General features: G+C 46.7%; 1 protein-coding gene across 19 annotated transcripts in view; it reads left to right on the forward strand.

The window, feature by feature from the left end:
• PHLDB1 (pleckstrin homology like domain family B member 1) overlaps positions 1–25,557 on the forward strand; it is a 437,675-nt gene that overhangs the window by 355,001 nt on the left and 57,117 nt on the right. For 9 of the 19 annotated variants that reach the window (XM_086956721.1, XM_086956728.1, XM_086956718.1 and 6 more), the window contains 2 exons: positions 1,069–1,116; positions 1,692–1,995. In XM_086956721.1, coding sequence (XP_086812847.1) covers positions 1,069–1,116; positions 1,692–1,995 — 352 coding nt within the window. Of the gene's footprint in view, positions 1–1,068; positions 1,117–1,691; positions 1,996–13,302; positions 13,306–25,557 lie in introns of all 19 variants that reach the window. The other 10 variants (XM_086956734.1, XM_086956729.1, XM_086956722.1 and 7 more) reach the window with 3 other exon arrangements.

The raw sequence follows: 25,557 nt of genomic DNA on the forward strand, positions 1-25,557 counted from the left end.
TTGGCTCAGAGAGCAAGGCCGGCCCATGGTGCCGCGACCCCAGCCCACTTGAGGGTTTGCCACAGGACTCGAATGGGACTGCCTTTGTTCCGGCCCGGCTGGACAGACTGACCCCGGGTTTTACCCTAATTAGTGCCGGTCTGCAGGACCTGAATTAATCCATCTACTGTATTCTCAATTCCCTATCCCCCTCTACTCTTTTGTTACGTGTAACTGTGTTTACCCCTGGTAACCCCTTCATTAAAAAAGTTATAGATATAATCCATTCACTGGTCAACTGTACTTTGTTTTTTTTTATTTGCCCGTATCCTATGTATTTGTATCTACACATATGTAACTTATGCCACTATTACATTCCCATTCTATGTAAAGGGCTCTGATACCCCCGGGTCAAGTCAGCACTATATAAAACTCCAAAAATAAGTCTTTAGCAATGGTCCGAATCCTAAAACACTTGTTGCTTCTGTTAATTAAAAATATAGAAAAGGTGAGCACATTATTGATGGAAATCTTTGTGAATCAACCCTTCACAAATACCAGCTCCTACAAATCAGTTTTATGGCTGTGGCCTTTCTTAAAAAAAACTTGCTTTAATGTAGACATAGTTTATCAGGGGCAGGTGCTTGGCTTTCTTCTGAATTAAAGGAATGTAATGTGAAGTTTGCTGGCTTTTCTTTGGGAGAAGTGTGTTTCTGGGTATTTATGTAAGGTTTAGATAATTGGGTAATTCCATTTCTGTGTTATTTTTTATCTGAGAAGGTTTTGAACAATTGCATTTGATTGTGAGAACAGTGTTTCTGAGTAAGGGGCATAATCACATGTGTGTGTTCTGACAGAGTATGATTTTGGCATCAAAGTGTACCAGATCAATACGTGAGTAGCAATGTGGTAGTCCTGTTGAGTTTGCCATGATGGTGTTCTTTATTTCGGTTTTTAAACTCCTTTTTGAAGTAGTGAGGGCTATGACTTCAGGGTTGTGTGGGTTTCTATATCTCACCGCTCTCTTCCTCTTCCCTCTGGTTCTTTCTGTTTACCTATCTCATTGGCGCCTATTCCCTTCATCTCTAGCAGATGGTCTGTTTCCTGCAGAGGCTCTCCTGCCCAGTGATACATCAGGTAGAACATGGCGTGTCATGAACTGGGGTGGTTGAAGTTTATTTTGGGATGTTTGAATATCATCTTCCGTGAATCCCAAACATTTTAGGTGTCAACTGGACTACCAAATCTTCAGGAATCGTCCAAGCATGTCCCACTGCATCCCTTTCCACATCTAGTGCCACTTGCCGCCATATCATGGCCATGACTACCATATGCATGGTATTGTATTTCCATCACTACTGATGTGGTACCAGTCTCCCGCCTGCTTGCATGCCACTGCCCAGCATGCATTTGGTTATGTTTATCGTCATCCAATGATGAAGTGTGTGTTGTATTTTGCTCACACTGGTGAGGGAAGTGCTGTGCTTGTGTTGTATGCAGTGCTTTCTACTAAGCCTTATTGACCAGGGGTGTGTGTTTTGTGCTGACTTCCCACTGTCTAACTCTAGTCCACTGCCCAAAACAGGTATTTTTTTCAACTTTTTTTATACTGATCACTCTTTTGTGGAATATTAGATAGGGTGTGAAAGTTGAACAGTTTCAAGCTACACAACTATTATTATATGAGAGCTTCTCACTTTTCCACCCCACAGGACAGCAGGTGATTGAAGAGCAACGGCGACGCCTCGCGGAGTTGAAGCAGAAGGCTGCGGTGGAGGCCCAGTCCCAGTGGGAAGCTCTTCACCCTCACCACAATCCCTACTCCATGCCAGGCGCTGGGCCGCCACTCATGCACCACTCCATCCTGCACCACCAGCACCATGCGCTCAACCTGCACCACCGTGGTGATGAGGGGGACCATGCATATGATACGCTCAGCTTGGAGAGCTCAGACAGCATGGAGACCAGCGTGTCAACAGGGAACAACTCCGCCTGCTCCCCAGATAACATGTCCAGGTGAGTCACCCTAAACAACTGCACCTTCAGTGCTTTCAACTACAAAGAGACCCATGTCCGGTTATACAACCTGTGGCAGCACTTTCAATGCCCTTGACTGCAAATGGGCCACATAGCAATGCCTATATCCTAGGGGTCTACACCTTCACCAGTGTGTACCTGAGACATCAGTTGCCCTGTAGCGTACACAATCTTTAACCCCTAGAGTTATGGAGACACCAAGACCCTCCATACCAGTACCCTGAACATTCTGAGTCAATCTAGGCCTGACGCCATCCAAATTTCTCTAGTCTGTCCATCAATAACACCCTACATCTTCTGGAATATCCTGGCCAATCATTAACACTATAGGAGGGCTGGAAGTGGGTTGAGACTATTGGGGACAGTGTTCCAGTGTTTTTGGATCTGGCTTTACAGTCCAGCTGTACACATAACTTATTGGTATCAATTCTTTAAAACATGCAAAGAGTGGGATTTGGGCTCACCCAGAGGAGTTTTACACCAGATATCCAGTAGCATGAGGGTAAAGAGTATAATTTTGCCTTGCAGGAAGTGCTTCCAGTGGAATGCAAGTGGGTAATTTGGCATCTGAAAAGTGTGCTCAATCCTCAACTTCATTGATGCTTTTAATATATTTGTTGTGCATGCTACCAGTCCCAGGTATGAGTGAAACAGATTGAATATAGAGAGGTCAGATTACTTTGAAATGGTCAAGTTTTTAGGGCGTTCCTGAATTTAAGCATGTAGATCACAAATCGTACTTCTAGTGGGATAATGTTTGACAGACGTGCATCTTGAACGTGGAAAGCGTTCAGTGAAGCTTTCGGAGTCGAGACAAGAGTCATGCCCTACTCCGATGACTTCTAAACCCAAGAGCCTGAGTCTTTTTTTTGTTGTTGCCGAAAACACCACAGACAAAGTCTGAGCTGAACGGAGGCCGAAGTCTCCTCTGCACCCAGTTCGGAAGCTTCGGAGGCACCCATTCTCAAGAGAGTAGATGAGGAGTTAGACGCAAGACAAAAACTCCTTTTTTCATAGAATGTGTGGCTTTAGATACACATGGGCTGCATACTATTGCCATCCAGTGCTGGGTTTGTACTGATAAAACTTCTATTTCTTTGAAGTAGTCTTTCAAATCACGCGGTCTCCGTGGCTCCTCATCTGGTCGTGAATGCACATGGGCACTGACTCCATTGTTAGATTGCTTTTTTTATCAGAGTTGCTCCCAGTCTTGACGTGTTCAACGTTCACTGTCTTTCCTTCCAGTCACTGACATGACCTATCGATGCCTTTTGAGTTCCTTTAATCCCCGCTTCATTGGCCCAAGTACGTCATCATCAAGCAACTGGGCCACTTGGCAGCACAGCCTTCTTACCAATGTCAAAGAATGAATATGCACAGAAGGTAATTGAATGGATGTTAATCAAAAATGCCCTCAGTCCCATTTCAAGTAGCCTTAGACAGCTGTCCATGCTGTGTGTAACCTGTGCCACTCTCCAGAGCACAGTAACACCTGCTGAGACTCTCGCTTGGCCTTCAGAAGCAAGAAGACACTTTTTGGCAGCTAAGAGTCAGGTGGTGGGTCCACAACAAGATGTATCGCTCATCCTCAGACTCCGGGCCTCTTCAGCGAGGCGCACACTCATCACTGAAGAAGAATCAGCCTAATCACCTGACCATTTGGCCCACCAACCCATTCCCGAGATCATCAGCTCCAACTCATCAGATATTGAAAATAAAAACAATTTGGACATTGTAGCTTCACACCCATTGGAGGAACAGACAAAGACTCACCCATCAATCAAGCTGTCTGACTTCAAATCTCTTACTGAGGAAGAATTTCACAAGACCTTACTATCCATGAAAACAACTTCACATTTCAGCAACCCTATCTCCTACGCAATACTAAAGGAACTCAGTCACCAGTTCTCTGCCATAGTGATGAAGACCGTAAATTCATCACTAAAACAAGGCATTATCCAATACTGCCTGAATACTTGGCAAGTGACACCCCTCCTGAAAAAAGTAAGAGCAGACACTACAATTCTGAGTAACTTTGGCCTAATATTGAATATTCCCTTTCTAGCCAAATTGCTGGAAAAATGTGTACACAACCAATTGAGTCCGCACATTACTCAATCTAACTTACTTGACAAATTCTATCCAGGATTTAGGCCAGGGCACAGTACAGAATCAGTCATTGTTCATATAATGGATGACACCCTTAACCGCTTCAGCGCGGTGCGAATGTTCGCGCTGTGCTGAAGATTCTAAAACAGGTGTGGTCGTGACAGAACGGTTCCGTCACCAGCACAGCCCAACCGACGGTCGTGACGGAACCGTTCCGTCATGAGCATCGAAGGGGTTAAGATGCTAGACAATAACATCTCCTGCCTACTGATCCTACTAGACTTCTCATCTGCGTTTGACATGGTTAAACCCAACAACCTGTGAAACCATTCATGCCACCTCCAGACTTCAAACAAGCAGTAACATCATTTAGTGGTTTCAAGGCTAGAATATGGTTCTGCAACTCTTTCCAGTCTTCCCAAATCAAGAACGGCCCCACACAAAGTGATCCTCAAAACAGCAGTTACACTGGTAAACGGCACTAGACGCTTTGACCGCATTACCCCTTCACTCAGATCTCTCAACTTGCTTACTCTCGAGGCCAGAGCTCGAATGAAAATTGCTTACCTCATGCATAAAGCCTAACATTATAACGAATCAAGGTACTTGGCAGAAAAGATTTGACTCTAAGGAGGCAAGTGCTCACTCAGAAGTACAAACTCTCCTAGGTTACAACCCCCCAAAGATTCAGGAAACAACCTACAAATGCTCCTTTTCTGGATCAGCTCCAAGAATATGGAACTCCTTACCACCGAAGGTTCGGTCTAACTTATCAACCCACGTCTTCAAAAAAGAGGTGAAAAAGATCCTAATGAATAGATTCCTCTCTTAAGTCACATTGAGCCCATTCCTTGGGTTCATTGACCACTACTATGACTGTAATACCACTAGAGCACTGAAGCACATCAATTCCCAGTAGAACCCACACAAGCATTTTTCCTGGTTTTCCTTAAACTAAACCGAAGCAAAGCAGATTCATAGAATTCTACCCTGGAGAACCTACTCCAATGATGCATAAGGAATGGAGATCTGTTATTGCATACTGTATGTTGCTGAAGTTCTTAAAAGTTTATTTTTATTTGTATTAGATTTATTTTATGTATCAAGTCTTTAATTATGTTTTATCATATGTACAGCCCTCTGATACTCTTGGGTCATGCTTGCGATTTAAAGCACCATAAATAAGTGGTGTAGAATAGAGTGAAGTGGCATAGAGTGGAATGGTGCCGAGTGTAATAGAGTGAGGTAGACTGCAGTGGTATAGAGTAGATTGTTTCAGATTTGGGTGAAGTGACTTGGAGTGCAGTGTTATAGAGTGTCACAGCGTGAAGTGGTGCAGGGTAGATTAGAGTGGTTTGGTGTAGAGTACAGTGGCGTAGAGTGGAGCGATGCAAAGTCGAGTAGCTTAGTGGCCGAGAGAGCAGTGTTGTAGAGTGAAGTGGTGCAGAGTAGTATGGCATGATGCAGAGTAGAGTGGTGTACAGTGCATTAGCATAGAGTGGTACAGTGGAATAGTGCAGTGGCTTAGAGTGGTGCAGAGAGATGTGATATAGAGTACAGGGGTGCATAGTAGTATAGTGGCGTACGGTGCCGTGTAGATTGCCATAGAGTAGCGTGGTGTACAGTGCAGTGGCGTAGAGTGCATTGATGCTGTGGTGCAGAGTGGAATAGAGTGGGGTGGAGCAGAGTGGAATAGAGTGGCGTAGAATGCAGGGGCATAGAGTAGATTGTTTCAGAGTAGAGTGAAGTATTGAGCAGAGTGTCTTACAGTGCAGTGGTGCAGAATAGATTAGAGTGACATAAAGTAGAGTGGCAGAGATTGGATGGTTGCAGAGTATACTGTCATAGAATGCAGTGGTGTACAGCAGAGTGGCGTGGAGTGCAGTGGTGCAGAGTAGTTAGGCATATAGTGCATTGGTTTTGATTAAAGTGGCATAGACTGGTGCAGAGTAAACAGGAGTGACGCCAAGTGTAGTGCTGTGGCGTAGAGTAGACTTTTTCAGAGTAGAGTGCAGTGATGCAGTGTAGATTAGAGTGGCGTAGAGGGGATTGGCATAGAGTGCACTGACCTATAGTAGAGTGGTACAGAGTAGAGCGCATTGACACAGTGCAGTGGCACAGAGTGCAGTGTTGCAGAGTAGGGTGCCATAGAGTAAAGTGGCGCAGAGTGCAGTGGTGCATAGTAAGAGTAGTGTGGGGTAGATTGCATTGGCATAGAGTTGAGGTGTGTGGAATAGAGAGACGTAAAGTGGAATGGTGCAGAGAAGACTGCAGTGTGGAGTGAAGTGGCATAGTGTGGAGTTGTGTAGAGTAAAATAGAGTGGAGCCGAGTATCATGTATGCATGGTATGGTAGCACACTGCCATTATAGACCACACATCTTGAATTGAAATGACCATTACATTTGCACTCACATATAGTTTTACTGACAAAAGTATACAGCCCACAAACTATGTGTGGAAGTGTCATCACCTAATGTATGGATTTTATCGTCAGCACAGTTCATTTACAAACATTTAAATTTAGTTGTGTGCTAGAAAAAAAAACTGTACAGCCTTTCTCAAGTAGACCGCCAATAGTCTGCATGATTTTCACATAAATCCTCTTCCTTTGAAATCAAAGAAAGAAAAACAAGCACCAATTTTCCTGGAAGACAGAGCTGACATTTAACCTCTGGCTTTGAATCGATTGTAAATGTGGCAAGATAAGAACAAGACTTAAAGGTCTGTTTACTGAAAGCAAAATTGTGGAAGACTACAGTAAACAAGGTTTGGTCAACAGGAGGGACCAACTTGAGCTGGACAGCATACGATAAATAAAGCCAGCAAATAAAAAGCCAGAAAATGTGAGTTACAAACCACAAAGCCAATGGTAAGCACCGAGGGGAATGCATTTGTAGTTTAACTTTCTGAATGTCCCCAAGATGTCTTTAGCAAACCAGACAGCTGCGCTGGCTGGTAACCTCTGACCTACTAATGACCTGGAAAAATCGATGGGAGCCCTGCAGTTTAGAGGCAAATGGAGGTGGTGGGACACCCCCCACAAGAAGACCATCGAAAGTGGGGAGATTCCAACCCATCATACCTCACCAAACCTTTAAGGACACAAGCAGTTGCCAACGCAACAATGGTAATATCAAAAGCAACACAGACAGCCCTTTCACAGATGAGAGAGAGGTAGAGGAGAGCTCCACAGAGAAGTGACACCAGTAAGCAAGTGACTTACAAAGCCAGAGTCCCCCACACATATGACACCTGTGGAGGTGAAGACTGAGAGCCTTCCTTCAGGAGTGGCGGAAGGTCACAACAGACAGATGGATACTCCACAACATCCAATATGAATAGCGCACAGAACTAGCAAACCACCTGCCAAAACGAGATCCAAAGAAGGCAACGCATACAAAGGAAGAAAAAACGTTCCTAAGCCAGAAGGTTGAGAGAACTGTTACAAAAACAGGCAATAGAGGAAGTACCCCTGAAGTAGATCAATCACGGAGGCTACTCAACATATTTCCTGGTCCCAAAACCAGGCAAAGAACTGCAACCCAATACTAGACCTCCGCTTCCTAACTAATTTTTAAAGACACAACTTGAAGATAAACCCTCAGAAGTGTATAGGGCTCAACGCAAACCCAAAGTGCTCTATTTGTGGTAGTGTGGTCAGCAGCTTTAGGCCTAACACAGAGGAGTGTAAGACATCTGTTCTACACCTTGGTATGCGTTTTTTAATATGCACAGACTCTCCGAGATTGGCTTGGCTTTGCTTCATCCTGAGAACTACTTTAAGGGTGCTCACCAGTTGTTCCTGAGCAATTCGTTTGAGACCCCAGACCTAGACAACTGGCTGGTAAAGGTGAATTCCTTTCACAAATGGCGAGACCGCATAAAAAAAGTGATGGAAACTGGCGCTCTCCATAAACATGGAAAAGTAATCACCATTGCCAGAACGAGAGAATCAAGTCAACACAAGCAAGAGCATTTCCTTGCAAAAAGAGAGTACTGGCAATAAGACCAGAAGCTTGCTGCTGCCCAAGGGGGCAGTATCTGACAGTGAGGAATGTGAAGTAGTTGCTGGGAATGATGGCTTTCTGCATACCACTAATCCCAGATGCGAGGCTAAACAAGACTGATCCAGCAATGGATCCAGAACCAGTCGTCACAAGCGATGGGGCGGTTGCGATCTAGTCGGTTCTCATGCAGAAACGTACAGGAAGAGATGGTGGGTGGAACAGAGTACATATATGTTGGAAAAGGAGGCAGCATCTGTGAGGCCTGCCCAAATAACATGACTACATTTGTCCTTCACTGGGAACCAAACACCTAATTGTAGCGCCTGACTCTCAGAGGGTAGCGTTGCAGAGCAGTCTGAGGCTTACTAAAGGGAGGTGGTGTGTGCTAGTAATCGCCATTTGCAGGTGCGCACAGATAACACTCAATAATTGATTGTCCAGTCTGTACTTTGCTTTATAAAAGTAAGAATACATTTATTAAACACACGCACTACTCAATACTATGCAACAATTTACAAATATACATAAGCTGTTGGAATTACTTTGTTACATTGCATACCATCTCCACCCATCCTGCAGCGGGGGTGGGGCCTAGTACCACCACTCTCCTGTATGCACATCATCTTGTCTCCAATGCAATTAGTTGAACATATCCTGGAGCGAGGGCCTTGCGCGCTGGCACCATCCCAGTGGCGTCCCCCTCCCATTACCTCAACAAGCATTAAACCGGGATACACCTGCCTTGGTGACACATGACCCTGACCAATCATCTCCTACTGACCCTAATGTATACACCTCTACGTCTTAAGGGCTAACAGTCTGGGGTCTTCACCTAAGCGCAGCAGCAAGACTACATGTTTACGCACACTTTAGAATGACAATACTCAGCACATTTGGATATCATTAAAAATGCATTGCAATTACAGCCCCTAAAGGCATCACAGATGATCACAGGATTAAGTTGTAAATACCGTCAGACACCCTAGCAGGAGTGTCTAGCCACCTAAATCCACTTTGCTTGCAACATCACCTTACACCAGTACTTCACATTGAACATCAGTCCCTCTAAAAGAAATAACCATTAATAAATGCATTTCAGTGCAATTACACCATTTCACCTCCAGGGGATGCCCTTCTCGAGACATCTCCAACTCAGACCTTCAATCTTTGATGCACTTCTCAATGAACCCCCAGCTGTAGAACAAAAGTTCCAGCCTGGGAGGTGATGCAATCTTCTCTGAGCATTGAGGGGTTATTCCTGTTAAATGCTCAAGAAACTTAGGGTGGGACTTAGCTTTGTGCTGGGGCGAGACTGCGCTTCTCCAGTAGCTCCCCTCTGCACCTTTTTAAACTCAAGGGTGACCCCTCTCCTCTGGGGGGCCACCAAAACGCCAAAAACAATCCATTCCCCATGCCTTGCAAGGCATTATGGGGCGCTTCAAGCTCCTGCTGTTGAATAATAGATGAGCGGCTCTCTCGCTGTGCCAGGGAGAGCCGCGTTGGTGCTTTGCCACTTTCTGGGGCCTCGGTGGGGAGCAAGGTCCCACCCGGACCCCCGGGTAAGGGTATGCGCTTCGGGGAGCCCACTCCCGGCTGCTCTGCGCTTTGGTCGGGGGCCCGGTCCTACCCAGGTCCCTGGCTCCTCCTTCCTTGTCCGGGGCCCCGGTCCCATGCAGGACCCCCGCCGGCTCTCCACGTTGAAGGGCAGTCTTCACGGGGAGCGCAACGGCGCTCCCCGGTTTGATCTTCTCTCGGGGGGGGGGGGGGCGCGACGACGGTCCCCCTCTTCCTTTGGCTTCAGGGGGCCAGGGTGGGCTCCTGGCACCCCTGTCGGGCATAATTTCACGGGGAGCGCAACGGCGCACCACAGCTTTATTTCGGGTGGGGGCTGCCCCCGGGACCTGACCCACCCCGGGGGCCTTTTCTGGACCGGCGGCGGAGCCTCACGCTCTTCGCTGTCAGCGGGCCACAGGTCAAAGGTCGCTCACCTTCTGGGGGCCATATCTCAGCCCCTGGAGGTCCGATCTGTCCCATTTTCACGTCTTCTTGCTCCTGGCGGTACCCCCAGCCACTGGGAGCACTCTCCTTCACCCTCCGGGTCTCCAAGAGGGTGCATTCTGCAGGAGTGGTCTGCACTGGCTCCCTGCGCCAGCCTTTCGCCTAGCTCTCTTCTCCCTGCGCAGAGGCCCCTGCTTCTGCGCACCAGTCCTGGACGCTTCTTCTGGTGCTGTTAGGGGCCTGGGTGACAGTCAGGGGGTCTCTCCTTCCAACGGCCCATTGCCAGGCTCCAGCACCTTCCACCTCAGCAGACCACACCCCAGAGAGAGCTTCTCTTCCTGTGGACCTGTGCAAGTACTTTTTAAAAGTTGAGTAGGGGGCTCGCAGGAAGTCTCTGTGTGTCCTATCAAACAGCGACACCTCACCTCCCTGCCCCCTCCCTCCTTCTTGTCCAGCCTCTGGGTTGTTCAAAATGGCTTCTTCCAGTGTCTCTGGCCACATGGCTTCTGAAACCCAACTCCTTCCCCCCTCACTGCCTTTACCATGGTTCTGCTTGGTGCCTGGCACCCAGCGACAGCGGTTGATGGATTGGCTTTTATCTCCACCTATCTCCCTTCCTTGGAGGGAAGATCTTTGCTCAGGGAAGAAAGGGCATTAATCTAACCTGCCAGGGCCAGACCCCAGCCAGGGACTCCTATAAATATGACGTTTCTGGACGACTTAAACGCAGTACAAATATGACTTTGGACTCTGCAGAATACTCATTTTCACATCCGTAACACTGGACTGTAGTGCGTGTCTGGAATCTGTAGGCTTTGTGGAAGTCATTTTAGCTATGGGCCCCAAATCCCCATAGGGGAATAATCAAGTGAAAACACAGTAAAACACACTGACTTTCCCTGGCATGTTTCTTCCAAGGGTATAAAGCCTATTCCATGTCATCATCCAATTCTGCATAAGTCCTGCCACACCATTCACTCTGTAGCTGCTCCTGGACTGCTCACGCTAGGAATCTCCCCTATGCAGCCCCTACACGTGTGCACACGCATGTACACCCGTGTCTGCATGTAACCAGCACGGTGTCTGATACTCCAGCTGCTGCGCAGCGGCCTAGTCAAGCCAGGCGGACACCAGTAAAATCTCCATGCAGTCTCCTTCATTGTGAGTTCACTGTGGATGAGTCCCAGGTTATGAGGCTCCCCACCAGTAAAAGCTCAACAATTAGGTGCTCAAAAAGCAAAAAATCCGGGCGGTCCTTACTGTCAGAACCACCTTCTAACAATATAACAGTAGAAAGACCCTTCACGCCACCAACTCTGACAGTGACCTTCACCACAGACTCCTCTCGCATGAGAGGGTGAGCACTTATGGTGAATCTGAACATTAGAGTAGTCTGGAAACCAGAAGAATCGCATAGACCTATTGGAACCAAAGATAGTGTTCCTAGCCTTAAGTCTTTAGGAACAGTTATGGGGTAAATCTTTACAGGTTCAGACCTACAATACAACAACTATGTTTTACCTCAACGAGCAGGGGCAAACAAACTCCTCCACCCAATCGAAGCTAGCACAAGTGAAATGGAGGTTGGCCATCCACAGACCAATACCCCTAACAATACAGCTCCCAAGGGTAGACAACGTGGAAGTGGACAAACTGAGCAGGCAGGCATACGTTTCACATCAATGGGAGATGAATCAAACAGTGATTGGTGTTCCAAAGGTGGGGGGGGTGCCACAGATAGACCTGTTCACAACAACAGAGAGTACAAAATACCAGCCCTTTGCATCCAGGCACCCACACCACCACTCTCTGGGAAATACCTTGGCGATAGACTGGTCAGGAAAATTTGCATACACTCCTCAAACCCCCCGCCCCCACCCCACTGTTACCACTAGTGATCAACACATGCAGACAATCACAGAAGACACTAATTCTCCTTGATCCCAAAGGTAAATGCAACCCAAGTTCATCCGATACCTTACACACCTGCTGGACAAAACCTAACCTATGTGCCACTGAAAGCAGCGATAGTGGCCTATACAAGGGGTCACATAGGAAAAAGCTTCTTCAGTACACTAGTCGTCTAATGGTTCCTAGAACTGGCCAAAATAATACCCCAACGAAGATGCTCACCAGCACCCATGTGAACTTAAATATGAGGCTTACACAACTAATGAAGGACCCATTTGAACCACTTCACAGGTCAGCACTAAAATTAATCCGGCTCGAGATAACGCGCAATTACATTGCTTCGCTGGGTAAGCGAACTGCAGATACTCATCGTACAGGAACCATACCTGCAAATACATAAGGACAGGATAGTCATGAGCACCAACCCACACTTCCTGCTAAATGTCATATCTCATTTTCATATAAACCAAGCAATCCAGATACCTACTTGTTTCTAAGTACTAAAGACTCAAACTGAAAAGGCCATACATACTGTAGACAGGCGCAAAGCAACAGTGTTTTACCTGGAGATAGGGTGACCACGGGTCGCGGATTTGCCAGGTCAGACCTGGTTTTTCGCCAACTGTCCAGGTAGATTTCAGGAGATTAAGCCCATGTCACGGTTTTTAGAGCAGCTCGGCTAAAAATGGTGGGAGGTATCTTTTTATGTTTTGTAAAGCAGGAATAGTTAGCAGCTGTTGTAAGAAAGCAATTTAATTAATAGGCATGCTACTGACTTTAAAAACGGTAGTCCTTCTATTTTTGTGAAATGTCACACTTTTGTGCTTTAAAATTCTCGTCACCCTACCTGGAGAGAACTAACACAATCAGAAAAGGGAAATTGCTCTTTGTTTTGTTTGCAGCAAAGAACAAGGAAATGCTGGTAACCAAGAACACCATTGCAAGGTGGATAACTCAGACAATCCAATTGTCACAAAAAAGGCTGGTATTTCAACTGGAAAATGAACCAAGAATGCACTCAACAAGAAAGAAAAGAACTATTATAGCTCTCCTGGCAAACGTCCCACTGAGCTACATATGTATGGCAGCTACATGGTCATTCATCAGTCCACACATTCACAAAACATTACTTCACTGACATCAAAGTGAACAGAGAGGCACAGGTGGGAGAGAGAGTACAGAAGTGTTTAATTGCAAGCTCATCCTAATTTCTAAACCAGCCACTGAGGTGAGAAAAACGCTAAAAAATCAATGCACAGCAGGTGAATGTAGAAAAGATGCACGCTGCAAAAGGAAATCATCTCTTACCAGTAGGATTAGCTTTGCAGATTGAAGGATTTTCTGGATTGACATGTGAAGCACCAATCTCCCCAGGAAATGAGGTGAGGCAAAGCTATTATGACCAAAGGTAAATATAAATTGAGAGGAAAATTACAGGACACTAGAGGGTTCATACAATCGCCAGAATCTGAAAATGGCCCACCCACGCACAAGGACTTCCGGGGCAGGCGTCTGATATCCGGACTAGTAAATTGGACTAGACACCAAATGGTGAACAATTTATGCCCAACAACAAGAGAGAAATGAGACTACAAGCTACAAGAGGAGAATTCCAGACCCAACCACTAGGTGACATAATAATGCACAGCATGTGATTCAGGAAAATTCTTCAAGCTGCAAACTACTTCTACTGTTTCGTTATATGGTGTTGCCAATTAATATACTTTCAACACAAATCGATTTTTTGGTCTTACAAAGCAACCCTCTTGCCGTGCCTTTAACACCCCCCCACAATGGCTCAATATTGCACTCAAGATTACAGTTCCTGAAAAATACGTTTTTAAACTTCTAATAGTGTATTCTAGACTGTCAAGTCACTCGTGCCCTCTAGCCTGCCATCCTCAGCCCCCTACGTCTTTAGAAACACCATGGTGCCATAAACTGCTCCATCCTTCACTCCTCATACCCTAAACTTTTTTCCAAGCTTCTCCTTCAGCAGCCTACACTCGTCTGAGACATGCTGCAAGAGTAGGCAGCTGGCATTTCATTGCATTCCCTGCTCTTTTGGTGGATAGAGCCATTCAAATTAACTCTAGGCAAATTTAATGTAATTTTTTTTGTTGCAGAAACTAAGCCAACGACCCAAAATATGAAGCCGAATTATGTGAAATGCCAGACCAGCACTTATGCTATATTCTAGTGCCAAATGCATCCTTGCATTTTGTTCTGAGGATGCATGAGAACACCAGCTGCTAGCGATAGGTTTATTCCCATTGCCCCTGAGCTTCTGCAATCCTATTATTACTACAAAAAAATTTAATTATGCAACGTTTTGTAATGGCGTAATCTCTGGCATTGCGCATAACCAGCATAACGCAAAATGCCACCTCGACAAGCCGTTGCAAGATTGTATTGGTGTGAATTGAATTTTGCCTAGGTTTCATGTGTAATACATACAGAGCCTTCACCGGTGTCTCATAGTGTCCTAGGTCGGAATGTCCGTCCACCTACAAATACAACCTCTGACATGTGGGTCTCCACCCGCCAGTTCTATATTTTCACCTCCTCCACCCGGGACTTCCCCATTTTCATATTGTGCCCTTTTATCCCTAAGCCCCCTCTAGTACCATTTTTTCATCTTACACATGGGGCCTCCTACACTCATGGTTTATATTGTGAACCCTTACCAGTGAAGTAGAAAGGGTGACCGAGGCCGTAATGCAAACAAGGGAAGAGGGAACTCTCCAACCGCTGCAAGAGTAGCAAAATACCTCTGTGATCAGGGCTCAGTGTACCCTTGAGTTCTCTGGGCCCTGGTAACACTGCACCTGCTGCTGCACCGTCAGTAGCTGCACCACTCGCTGGTGCTGCTCAGCCCATTATTGATCTCCCCTTGTCAGCTCCAGTCCTGTACTGTGAATTATATCCCTGAGACTTCACTCTGCAGACCAGCAGCGAGGAGTAGCAAGTGACGTGATAACATAGAAAAGGGAGTCTGGTAAGACTGAAGTCAGCACATGAAACTGGAAGGGTGGAAAGCAGAGATGTTTTTAGTGATGGGCAAAGCGGCTAATTTCCCAGGGCCCCCGCCTTCCAAGAGGCCCCCTGTGAAAGTGATCTTTCTCCTACTTCATCACTCCTTTGTCGATTTTTCTCTCAGAACCTCTTTGCATATCTCTACCTCGGACTTTCTCCACCATGTGTCTTTTTGGGGTCCCAGAAAAGACATTCACCTGTTTTGTGTGAAAGTTAAAGTATATGTTCGAGGCATATGAGCTGCAAATTGCACGTTGTGCATAGATCGCCACCTAGTGTTGGGCCCGGATGTTTGCAGTTTGTTGTTGTCCTGAAAAGTTCTTTGGAAGTCACAAGATAGGTGACTCCTCCTTTGGACCACATTGCGCATGGGCATCGGCTCCATCCCAAGATTGTTTTTTGCCGCCATCGGGCGGGCTCGGATGTGTTTCCTGCGCTCCGGTTTGGAACCAAATTTTCTTCGGCGCGCAATCCTCACCCAGTTCGGCGGTATTGTTTCGGTCGCGCTCCACATCAACGTGATTCTTCACCTTCGAAGTCTTCGATTACGGTCGTCGACAAAGGCCTTCGGGCCTACCTAGGCCTTACTTCTGGCTCATGGAAAGGACGCCATTCAAGAAGTGTCCTCTATGTAGGTCGAAGTTTCCCCACACCGACCTACATGAGGTGTGCAACCTTTGCCTCGCACGGGAGCACGAGGCTAAAGACTGTTGCGCTCATGCCTCCTTCCGCTCCAAGAAGACGATCCGGACCGACGAGCTCCAAGAACAATGGCCCGCTCGTCAGCTTCGATCCCAGACGACATCTTCGAAGAGGGCGTCAACGTGCCAGAACACCAGCACGCCGAAGAGAGTACCAGCTCCTCAGACGCTGAAGACTCCGACATCGAGGAAGTCACTCCAGCTCAACGGGACATAAGTAAGATCGTCGACCCCTACCCTTCCTCGACACCCTCTAAAAAGACTTTGGGCACACCCTCACCTTCGAGCCCGGGTGCACACCGAGAGACTGCTTCCCACGCCCCGGCTTCGGGCCCTGCAAAGAAGCCCATTAAGCCTCCAGGCAGCTCGGGCTCGAGCCAGCCTATCCACGGTGCTGATCCTACACCGACACCGAAGAAAAAGCCATCTTCGTCCGTTGCTCCGACACCGAAACACACGGCACTGAAGACTGGCGGCGGCTCATCGATGCCGAAATCTCATTCCTAGCCAACTAAAAAAACGCCTAAAGCTCCACATGCTTCGGAACCGAAAAAAAACACCCGGAACGAAAGAAACAGGTTCTGGTAAAGGACACTTCAAAAGGGCTCATTTCTAAACCGAAATCAGCTACCAACTCTGTGCCGAAAAAACCTACGGAGCCGAAAACCTCGACACCGAAGGATCTGCCCTGTTCAGAGGAACTTTTCCCACCTGATCCTAACCAAAAAACTCTTCTCAAGGATCCTAAGACTGGTCAATTGACTCTGTTTCAAAAAGAGACCACTTGATGCGCCAGCACCTCCTCCTCCAAAGAAGAGAGACATTGCAACCTCACCATTAAGCGTGCCTTCTCCTCCACCTCCCCATACTGTTCCCCCCTACACCTACTCCACCTCACCATTCACCTACACCATCCCCTGATCCACAAGATGATGTAGACACAGACTCTGATGACACAGATGGAGGTGCACATGACACAGCAGGGACCAATAGTCCCCCTCAGTCACCTAATCCATGGGATGATTACAACAGCCCTGATGTGCCTTATGTCCCACAAGACGACATATACCCTTCTAGACCATCCCCACCAGAGGACACTATAGGTTTTAACCTACTAGTCTAAAGAGCTGCCCAATATCATGGGGTGGACTTGCACACAGATGCGGTGGAGGAAGATTTCCTACTAGACACTTTTGATAACACACAAAGGTCTACTGCCATTTTACCAATGCTTACGGGTGTAATCAAACATGCAACAGAGGTTTTTAAAGACCCCGTCAGAGCTAGGGTCCTCAATCCTCGAATTGAGAAAAAATATTAAGCTGAACCTACAGATCCAGTCTATATTAAAGGTCCAGCACCATTAGACTCTTTAGTAGTGTCTAACGAACATAAACATGCTAATTTTCAGACATCAGGTGAGGCCTCACCACTAGACAAGGAATCCAAGATACTTTTACGCTTCAGGCAAAAGAACAGTGTCTCAAGCAGCAAATATCTGGAGCATCGCCAACATCCAAGCGTTGCTGGCCAGATATAACTGAGCTCATTATGATGAACTAGAGTCCAAAATGCAGCATCTACCTGACGAATACAAAAATAGGGCCAATGAACTTCTACAGGAAGGTAAAAATAATACCAACACTTCCATTTGCTGTGCCCTAGATGCGGCAGATACCGCCTCAAGAGCAATTAATACCAGCACCCTCCTACGTAGACCTGCTTGGCTACGTATCTCAGGTTTTAAACCTGAGGTCCAAAACTCCATCCTTAATCAACCATTTGATGAGTCACATTTATTTGGCCCAAATGTTGACGTGTCTTTAGAAAAGATGAAAAAAGACACAGATACGGCAAAGTCTATGGGAGCCTAGCAACAGCAAGCTCCCAGACATTCTTTTCGTCACTCATCATACAGAGGCAACACTAAAGGCTACTCCTCCGAAAGTCCCTCCATCTCTTACAAAACCCCTAGCCAATCCACATTCACTAAGGGCTACCAAAGAGGGGGTTACAGGGGTAACAACAAGAAAGGCAGAGGCAAAACCAACAATTCCCGCTCTGCCTCTACCCCTTCCCAATGACTTTCCTCCCCTTCCCCCCCCCCCCGACCCCCCCAACATTCCACTCCTGTGGGGGGGAGAAGACTGCAACAATTCCTTCCTGCCTGGACCAACATCACATCAGACAGGTGGGTGCGACAAATTATTCAATCAGGTTACTGTCTAGAACTAACATCTACCCCCCAAAAGATACCACCCAAACAGCGTCCAATGTCACAAGAACATCTAGCACTGTTAAAGCAAGAAGTAGAATCCCTGCTACAAAAAAGTGCAATAGAACCAGTTCCTCTGCACCAACAAAACAAAGGGGTTTACTCTCTATACTTACTGATTCCTAAAAAAGGACGGCTCTCTAAGGACTATCCTAGACCTCAGACCGCTAAACATATACATACAGTCAGACCATTTCCACATGGTCACACTGCAACAAGTCCTTCCGCTTCTGTCACAAAACGACTTCCTTGCTACTTTAGATCTTAAGGACGCATACTTCCACATTCCCATTCACAAGGCTCACAGGAAGTATCTCAGATTTGTAATAGACGGACAGCACTATCAATTCAAAGTACTCTCATTCTGAGTCACAACAGCACCAAGCGTATTTACCAAGTGCTCAGCAGTGGTGGCACCACATTTACAAAGACAGCACATCTATGTTCTCCCGTATCTCGATGACTGGTTCATAAAAGCCAGCTCATACAACCAATGCGTGGAACACACTCATGCCACAATACAACTGCTTCACAACTTGGGGTTCACAATAATCCGCACTAAGTCCCATCTACAACCATCCGAAGTACAACAGTACCTCGGTGCCACAATAAACACCTCAAAAGCGCTTGCCTATCCCACTCAAGCAAGGATAGCCAGCATACAAACTCTTCTAACAAGGTTTCAGCTACAACACTCCCTTCCAGCAAGAGTGTTCATTCAACTCATAGGGATGATGGCCTCTTGCATTTTCACAGTGCCCCATGCAAGACTTCAAATGCGTCCGCTACAATAATGCTTGTCACGTCAGTGGAACCAGGCTCAAGGTCAATTGACAGACCTAGTGTTGGTAGACGGTCAGACTCATCGCTCTCTGCAGTGGTGGAACACCAAAAGCCTTACCAAGGGACAACCGTTCCTAGAGCCAGTTCTTCAGATAATCCTAACTGCGGACGCATCGCTCTCCGGCTGGGGAGCCCACCCACTGCAAAACACCATGCAAGGCAGGTGGACACTGCAACAAAAGTTACTCCACATCAATCATCCGGAGTTACTAGCAATATTCCCAGCATTAAAAGCTTTCCAAAAGCAAGTATCAAACAAAGCTGTGTTAGTCCTCACAGACAACATGACAGCCATGTATTACATACAGAAGCAGGGAGGCACACACTCCCTGCAGCTATCTCAACTAGTTCAGGACATATGGCGGTGGGCTATACCTCAAATCATATTCCTTCTAGCCCAACATGTTCCAGGAGTACAAAATACCGTAGCGGATCTGTTAAGTCGACAAACACAACAGACCCACGAGTGGGAACTTCATATGCAAGTTCTTCAGCCATTCTTTCAGATGTGGGGACAACCTCAGATATACCTGTTTGCCACCCACGAAAACGCCAAATGCTCAAGCTTCGCCACCAGCTATCCACACCCACTGTCCAAAGGCAATGCGATATGGATGAACTGGTCAAACAGATTTGTGTACGCTTTTCCACCTCTACCACTCATGCCACTAGTAGTACGCAAACTACAGCAGCATTCTCTGACCCTCATCCTAGTTGCTCCAACGTGGCCAGACAGCCGTGGTACACCACACTGCTACAACTGTCGGTAGTACTGCACCTTAAATTACACCTGTCTCCACACCTCTTAACCCCTTCCACGCTCATGACGAGCTGGGCTCGTCATGGCGTAGCCTCCTCGCACGCTGATGACGAGCCCAGCTCGTCATGAAACAATGTAAAACAACAATTTCCAGCACAGATGGGGAATTGCCTTAGCAGCCATGGAGTTAACACAGAACCATGGAGAGATCAGACACCCGGACCCAGCTCAGCTCAACCTTGCGATCTGGCTCCTGAAATCCTAGAATTTGGATATTTGAACCTTCCTCCAGACTGCATGAATGTCATAAAAGAAGCTAGACGTCCAACCACTAGGGCATGTTATGCAGCCAAGTGGAAACGATTTGTAATATATTGTCACAACAACAATATTAATCCTCTAGATGTGTCTATTCAACACATCATAGGATACTTACTGCATCTCCAATGATGTAACTTAGCCTATACGTCTATTAGACTACATCTTGCGGCAGTAGCAGCATCTCTGCAAAACAGACAACATCTATCTTTATTCAGAGTGCCTGCCATTAAAGCCTTTATGGAAGGCCTTAAAAGAATAATTCTTCCCAGAGTACCACCTTCACCTGTGTGGAATTTAAACGTTGTTCTCACACGGTTAATGGGGCCTCCCTTCGAACCCTTACACAAATGTGAACTACAATTTTTAATATGGAAAGTTGCGTTCCTAGTAGCTATTACCTCTCTGCGGAGAGTTAGTGAACTACAAGCAATAACCATTCAAGAACCCTTTTTGCAAATGCATCACAATGAGGTAGTTCTGCGTCCGAATCCAAAATTCTTACCCAAAGTAATTTCTCCCTTCCATCTCAATCAATCTGTGGAACTGCCCGTTTTCTTCTCGCAACCACAGACAGTACCAGAAAGAGCTCTTCACACATTAAATGTCAAAAGAGCATTGCTATACTACATAGAGAGGACACAACCCTTTCGTAAGACAACAACTTTTTGTGTCTTTCTCACCACCACACAAAGGTAATCCCATTTCAAAATCTGGGATAGCTAGATGGATTGTCAAATGCATACAGATTTGTTACCACAAAGCTAAACGTACGTTATCTGTTCCTCCTAAAGCCCACTCTACAAGAAAAATATCGGCTTCAATGGCATTTTTAGGGACATTCCAATCCAATCCAATCCAAAAAATTCTTTATTTCGGCCATTTAGGCCATAAAAGAAGCATAAAAGACATACATACATTTAAAATTCAAGCATATAAAGTGCAACAGAGAGCAAGTGGCAGCATTCGTGACATTTAAAATCTGGAAGATGGGGTACTTAAAAGAAATAAGCAACAACATTTCATATCATTGGAAATAAAATAGACTAAGTGTGATAGGAAGCGTTGTTGACAGGGGCCAGATTTTACAATGTCTCAGTGGTGTAGGCATACATCCGCGGGTGCGTTTGCCTTGATCAACTTGGACCTAATGCGCCACATGGCTAAAAGATATTTTGCGACTGCGAAGACAATGTGGGGGGAGGAATCAGTTTTCAGTATTCTGAAAGATGTTACACAGTTCCTTATTGCCATGTTCCTACATAAGGGCACAAGCCAGTATTTCCTAGGTGACTTGTAGGAAGTGCAAAAAAACAGAACGTGAATTTCCTCTTCATCGCAGGAATTGCAGCCGGGGCAGGTTTTGTCCCCTCCATTGGTCCATTTACTGATAAAGGATTTGAAAGGAAGAGTGCCAAACCGCCACTGTAAAAATAGCTTCCTTGCCATGATTGGGTAAATAAAATCCATAAAAGTTTCGAACTTATAAGAGTTTTTGGATTCAATAAAACGCTGTGTCAGGGTGCCCATGCAGGGTGCAGTCACATGAGACAAGATTTTGTTCCTTGTAAGCTACCACAAGACTTTTCCGGGGGACCCTAGTACATCCTATTTCCGGGGCCTCCCACAGCTCGTTAAATCCGAGCCGGAACAGTTCTCTTTTGACAAAGGATAGCCAAGGGATCTTATCACTGTGATTTAAATTCATAACATGCAGAAGATCTTGCCTGTAGTGACTGAGCTCCTTTGTTGACCAAAGTCTATGCCAAAATCTTATGGGTTTGGAATCAAGGTCCTCCCTGATAGATGGTAAACCCAAGTCTAGGCGTAGGGGAAACAGAGGAGTTGCAGTTGGGAGGGCCAAAAGACGCCTCAGAAAGTTGTTTTCAACACGCAGCAACTCATTTGCAGCTTGATGTCCCCATAGTTCGCTACCGTAGAGTGCAGCTGATTTCGCTTGAGTCTTGTACATCTCAACTGCAGGAGCTATAGGTTTATAGGTCGAGGTGTTCGTAGCCCTTAAGATAACCCCAGAGAGTTGAGAAAGCCTTATTCGCGAACTTGAAATCCGAGGACCCCAGGATAGGTTTTCATGAAGGGTTACACCCAGGTACTGAAATGTTTTAACCCTTTCCAATTCCGTGGAATTTAGGGATGGGTTAGGTCTGGTTGTGGGAGAGGGATTGAAAACCATGAATTTGGTCTTCCGTGTTTATCTCAAGGCCATACTGCCGGCAGAAAAGACCAAATCCGTCTAGGATTCGCTGAATTCCCATGGGGGATTTGGAGAGCAGGAGGGTGTCGTCAGCAAACCTAATTGCCGGCACCCTCCTACCAGCCAAAACAAGGGCGTCATTGTCCCTAACGTTAACTAGGTGTGAGATAACATTGTTCACGTAGAGACAAAAGAGAGTAGGGGCCAGGACACATCCCTGCCTAACCCCCCGGAGCACAGGAAACCTTTTTGTCAAAACTCCACCACGCCCACATCGTACCTGGGCGAAATTCCCCTGATGAAGTCTTATTATAGCCTGTAGTAAATTAGTGGGCACTCCCATCTCCTTCAGGACCTCCCAAAGTTTTTTCCGTGGTACCAAGTCAAAAGCTGACTTCAGGTCTACGAACACCATGTACAGTCTCCCTCCCTCGATGCTCACAGATTTCCAAAAAAGGAGCACAAGGCGGAAGACTTGGTCCATGGTGGACGTATTTTTCCTGAAGCCAGCCTGGAGAGGGCTTAAGATTTCATTATCCTCCATTCAGTCCAGTAGTTGGTCCAGAAGTAGTCGCGAATAAAGCTTTTGGGGGACGTCTATGAGGCTGATCGGCCTGTAGTTGGATGGGAGCAGAGAACAGCCCTTCTTATAGATTGGGACCATCTCTGCCCCCAACCAAGTACAGGGGATCGCCATTCCACGTGCAATTGAATTGAAGAGAATATGAAGGTAAGGCGCCCAGATCTCTGGTTGGGACTTAAAAAGGTCACCTGGTAGTTTGTCAAGGCCAGGAGCCTTTCCCAGCGCCAGACCATCTATTGCACGGACCACTTCCCCAAGCGTGAACTCTAAGGTGTCTCCTGGAAGGGATAGGAGTGTAGCAACAACGGCATCAGTATCCTCTAGGGTATCTGCATAAAGTTTGCTGAAGTGGTGTTCCCATATGTGTGCAGCAATATTAGGTTCAACTGCAGCTTTGGGTTCCCCTGTGCCAGTAGTGACTAGAGACCAGAATCTTCGCAAATCCTTGGTTGTCAAGGCTGCTGAAAGATCCTGCCATCGATCCCAGTCCCAGTCAGACCTCGCACGGGCCATTGTGGCCTTGTACTGACGCCGCAGTTGGGCCACCCTGGTCCGAGCAGCGCCATCTTTGACTGCAGTAATAAGGTCAGATTTGGCCTTTCTGCAGTCGGAGTTGTACCAAGAGGAGGTCCTGGTCTTTTGCTTGAACTTAGGCACCTCAGGGTTAAGGACCTCACCTAGAACTCCCACTAGATCTTCATGGATGAGAGGTAGAGTTTTAAGTAAATCCTGGGGGCTGGATAGGCTAACTAAATCACTCAGGGCCTCGAGTTTGGGCAGCACCAAGTCGTAGATTTTCCCAATATTTTCATCTGACTTGAGAATTTCTGCCATTTCACCCTACGCCTATTAGAGGTTAGAACCAAATTACCCCGATCATCTCTATCCTCAGGTGTAGGTGATCCGGGATATACTGGAAGATAGGCCAGAGAAAGTAAGAGAGCGTTGTGGTCACTATCTGTGCGGGGAATTATTTTAAAATCCTCAAGCTTTGGCCAGAGACTGGTATCTAGAAAAATGTAGTCCAGTCGTGACTCATGATTTTTCCTATTAAATGTACATTTTGAGGGGGTATCTGAGGGTGTGCGGCCATTGCAGGCTCTTAACGCAAAGTTTAAGGTCAGCGACATGATTTGGACCGCAAGTGGGGACCATGATCTCGGGTGGGGCGATTGACACACTGGAATGCCCCAAAAGTTGTCTTCAGCCGTAAGGGCCCCTTCCCTCAGGCCCTCTAAGGGCTCAAAGTGGCAGTTAAAATCTCCACCCATTATCACCTTATAATCGGTCGGCAGCTGGCCCAAAAAGGACGTAAGATCTTCTAGTGTGGTGGACTCCGCCGTAGGGCCAACTGGGCGAGAATAAACATTTATAATTGCCAGCTTGGGGACGCCCGACCAATTCAGTACAACGCACTGGATATCTTGAGAGGACGTAGCTAAAGTTTCTGCTGTGCAACCAATATGACACGCTATCCACACCGCCAAACCACCCGAGGGCCTCCCCTTGCCATTCCAAGTAGCATGAATTTCAAATGTTGCATAACCAGTTTTGGGCACAGATTCCCTCGCCCATGTCTCTTGGAAGAGACAAATGTCACTATTTGTTATTAGGGTATCCCAGTCTTCAGTGTGCAATTTATTGACAATGCCTGCTACATTCCATGACAGTACCCTCAGAGCTCTAGAAGGAGTATACAAAGTGGCTCCCTGCCCCCCTGTAGTATCACTATCGCAGCTAGCATGTGAGATTGAAATCCCTAAAGAAGGAGATGGACTATGGCTGGAAGTAGGTGAAAGAGTTTGAATCATGCCATGGGAATCAGTTAGCATCTGGGGAGGGGAGTTTGCACCAGATGAATAGGAATTAACATCCCGTGCACTTAGCCCCCTCTCCAGAGCAGGATGACTAGGAGAAGTGCCCAGGCGTCAATTGCATAAGTCCAAGCCAGAAAAAGCATCGAATCTATTACTAACTTCCAGGGGTGTGAAAGGAAGCAAATGGTCCATCCCCCCTACTTCAAGAGGGTAGTCCGACCTCCTAAAGTTTGTACCATATCCCCTTTGCGGTATGGATTCCCACCCATGTGCATTTTTTGAAGCCGTAGGGCCAGGCTGCGGGGGTAAGTAATGATTGTTATGTTTTGGGCCTAGTGTACTTGTCAGGGCCATAGAAGGCCAGGGGCATGTCAGGGGGGCTACTAGGGCTCTGGGATAGAAATAAGTTAAGTCACACGGCATATTTGATTTGCCAAGGTTCCCTGGCATCCAGCTCAAAATGTGCCTAACAGCTTCTGGGTCCCTAAAGTTAATCACAATCAGATCACCCTCAATGTCTTTCTCCCGCCCCCCCCAACCAAGGGAGTCGGCGCACGTGAACTATGTCCCCATTGACATTACCTGGGAGTGGCCTATTCTTAGACAACCAATACATAGTTTTGTTTTTAAGCTGCTGGGGACCTTCTCGCTTATCTGGGTCAAGAATGGGAACACCCGTAAGCACCACTACATAGGGTAGTGCTTCCGGAGGAAGTTCAACCAGAGGAATTCTGCGTTTTACTACTCTACTTGGGGGTTCCCTCTCTCCAGCCGGCTGGGATGGTCTTGCAGCCGTTCTGTTTCCACCCTTCGGGATAGCTCCCTCCGTATGCATGGCTGGTCGGGGGGAAATAGTAGAGGATGTAGACCCTTGAGGATTGTAGTTCACTTTTTTAGTGGGAGCATTGGGCTTAGGGAATAAGGCCGTTGTGGTAATAGTGGATGTTGTATGAGCCGCCTTGGCTA

This window comes from Lissotriton vulgaris, chromosome 2_1 (assembly GCF_964263255.1).
Source record: "Lissotriton vulgaris chromosome 2_1, aLisVul1.2, whole genome shotgun sequence".
Classification (NCBI taxonomy): Eukaryota; Metazoa; Chordata; class Amphibia; order Caudata; family Salamandridae; genus Lissotriton; species Lissotriton vulgaris.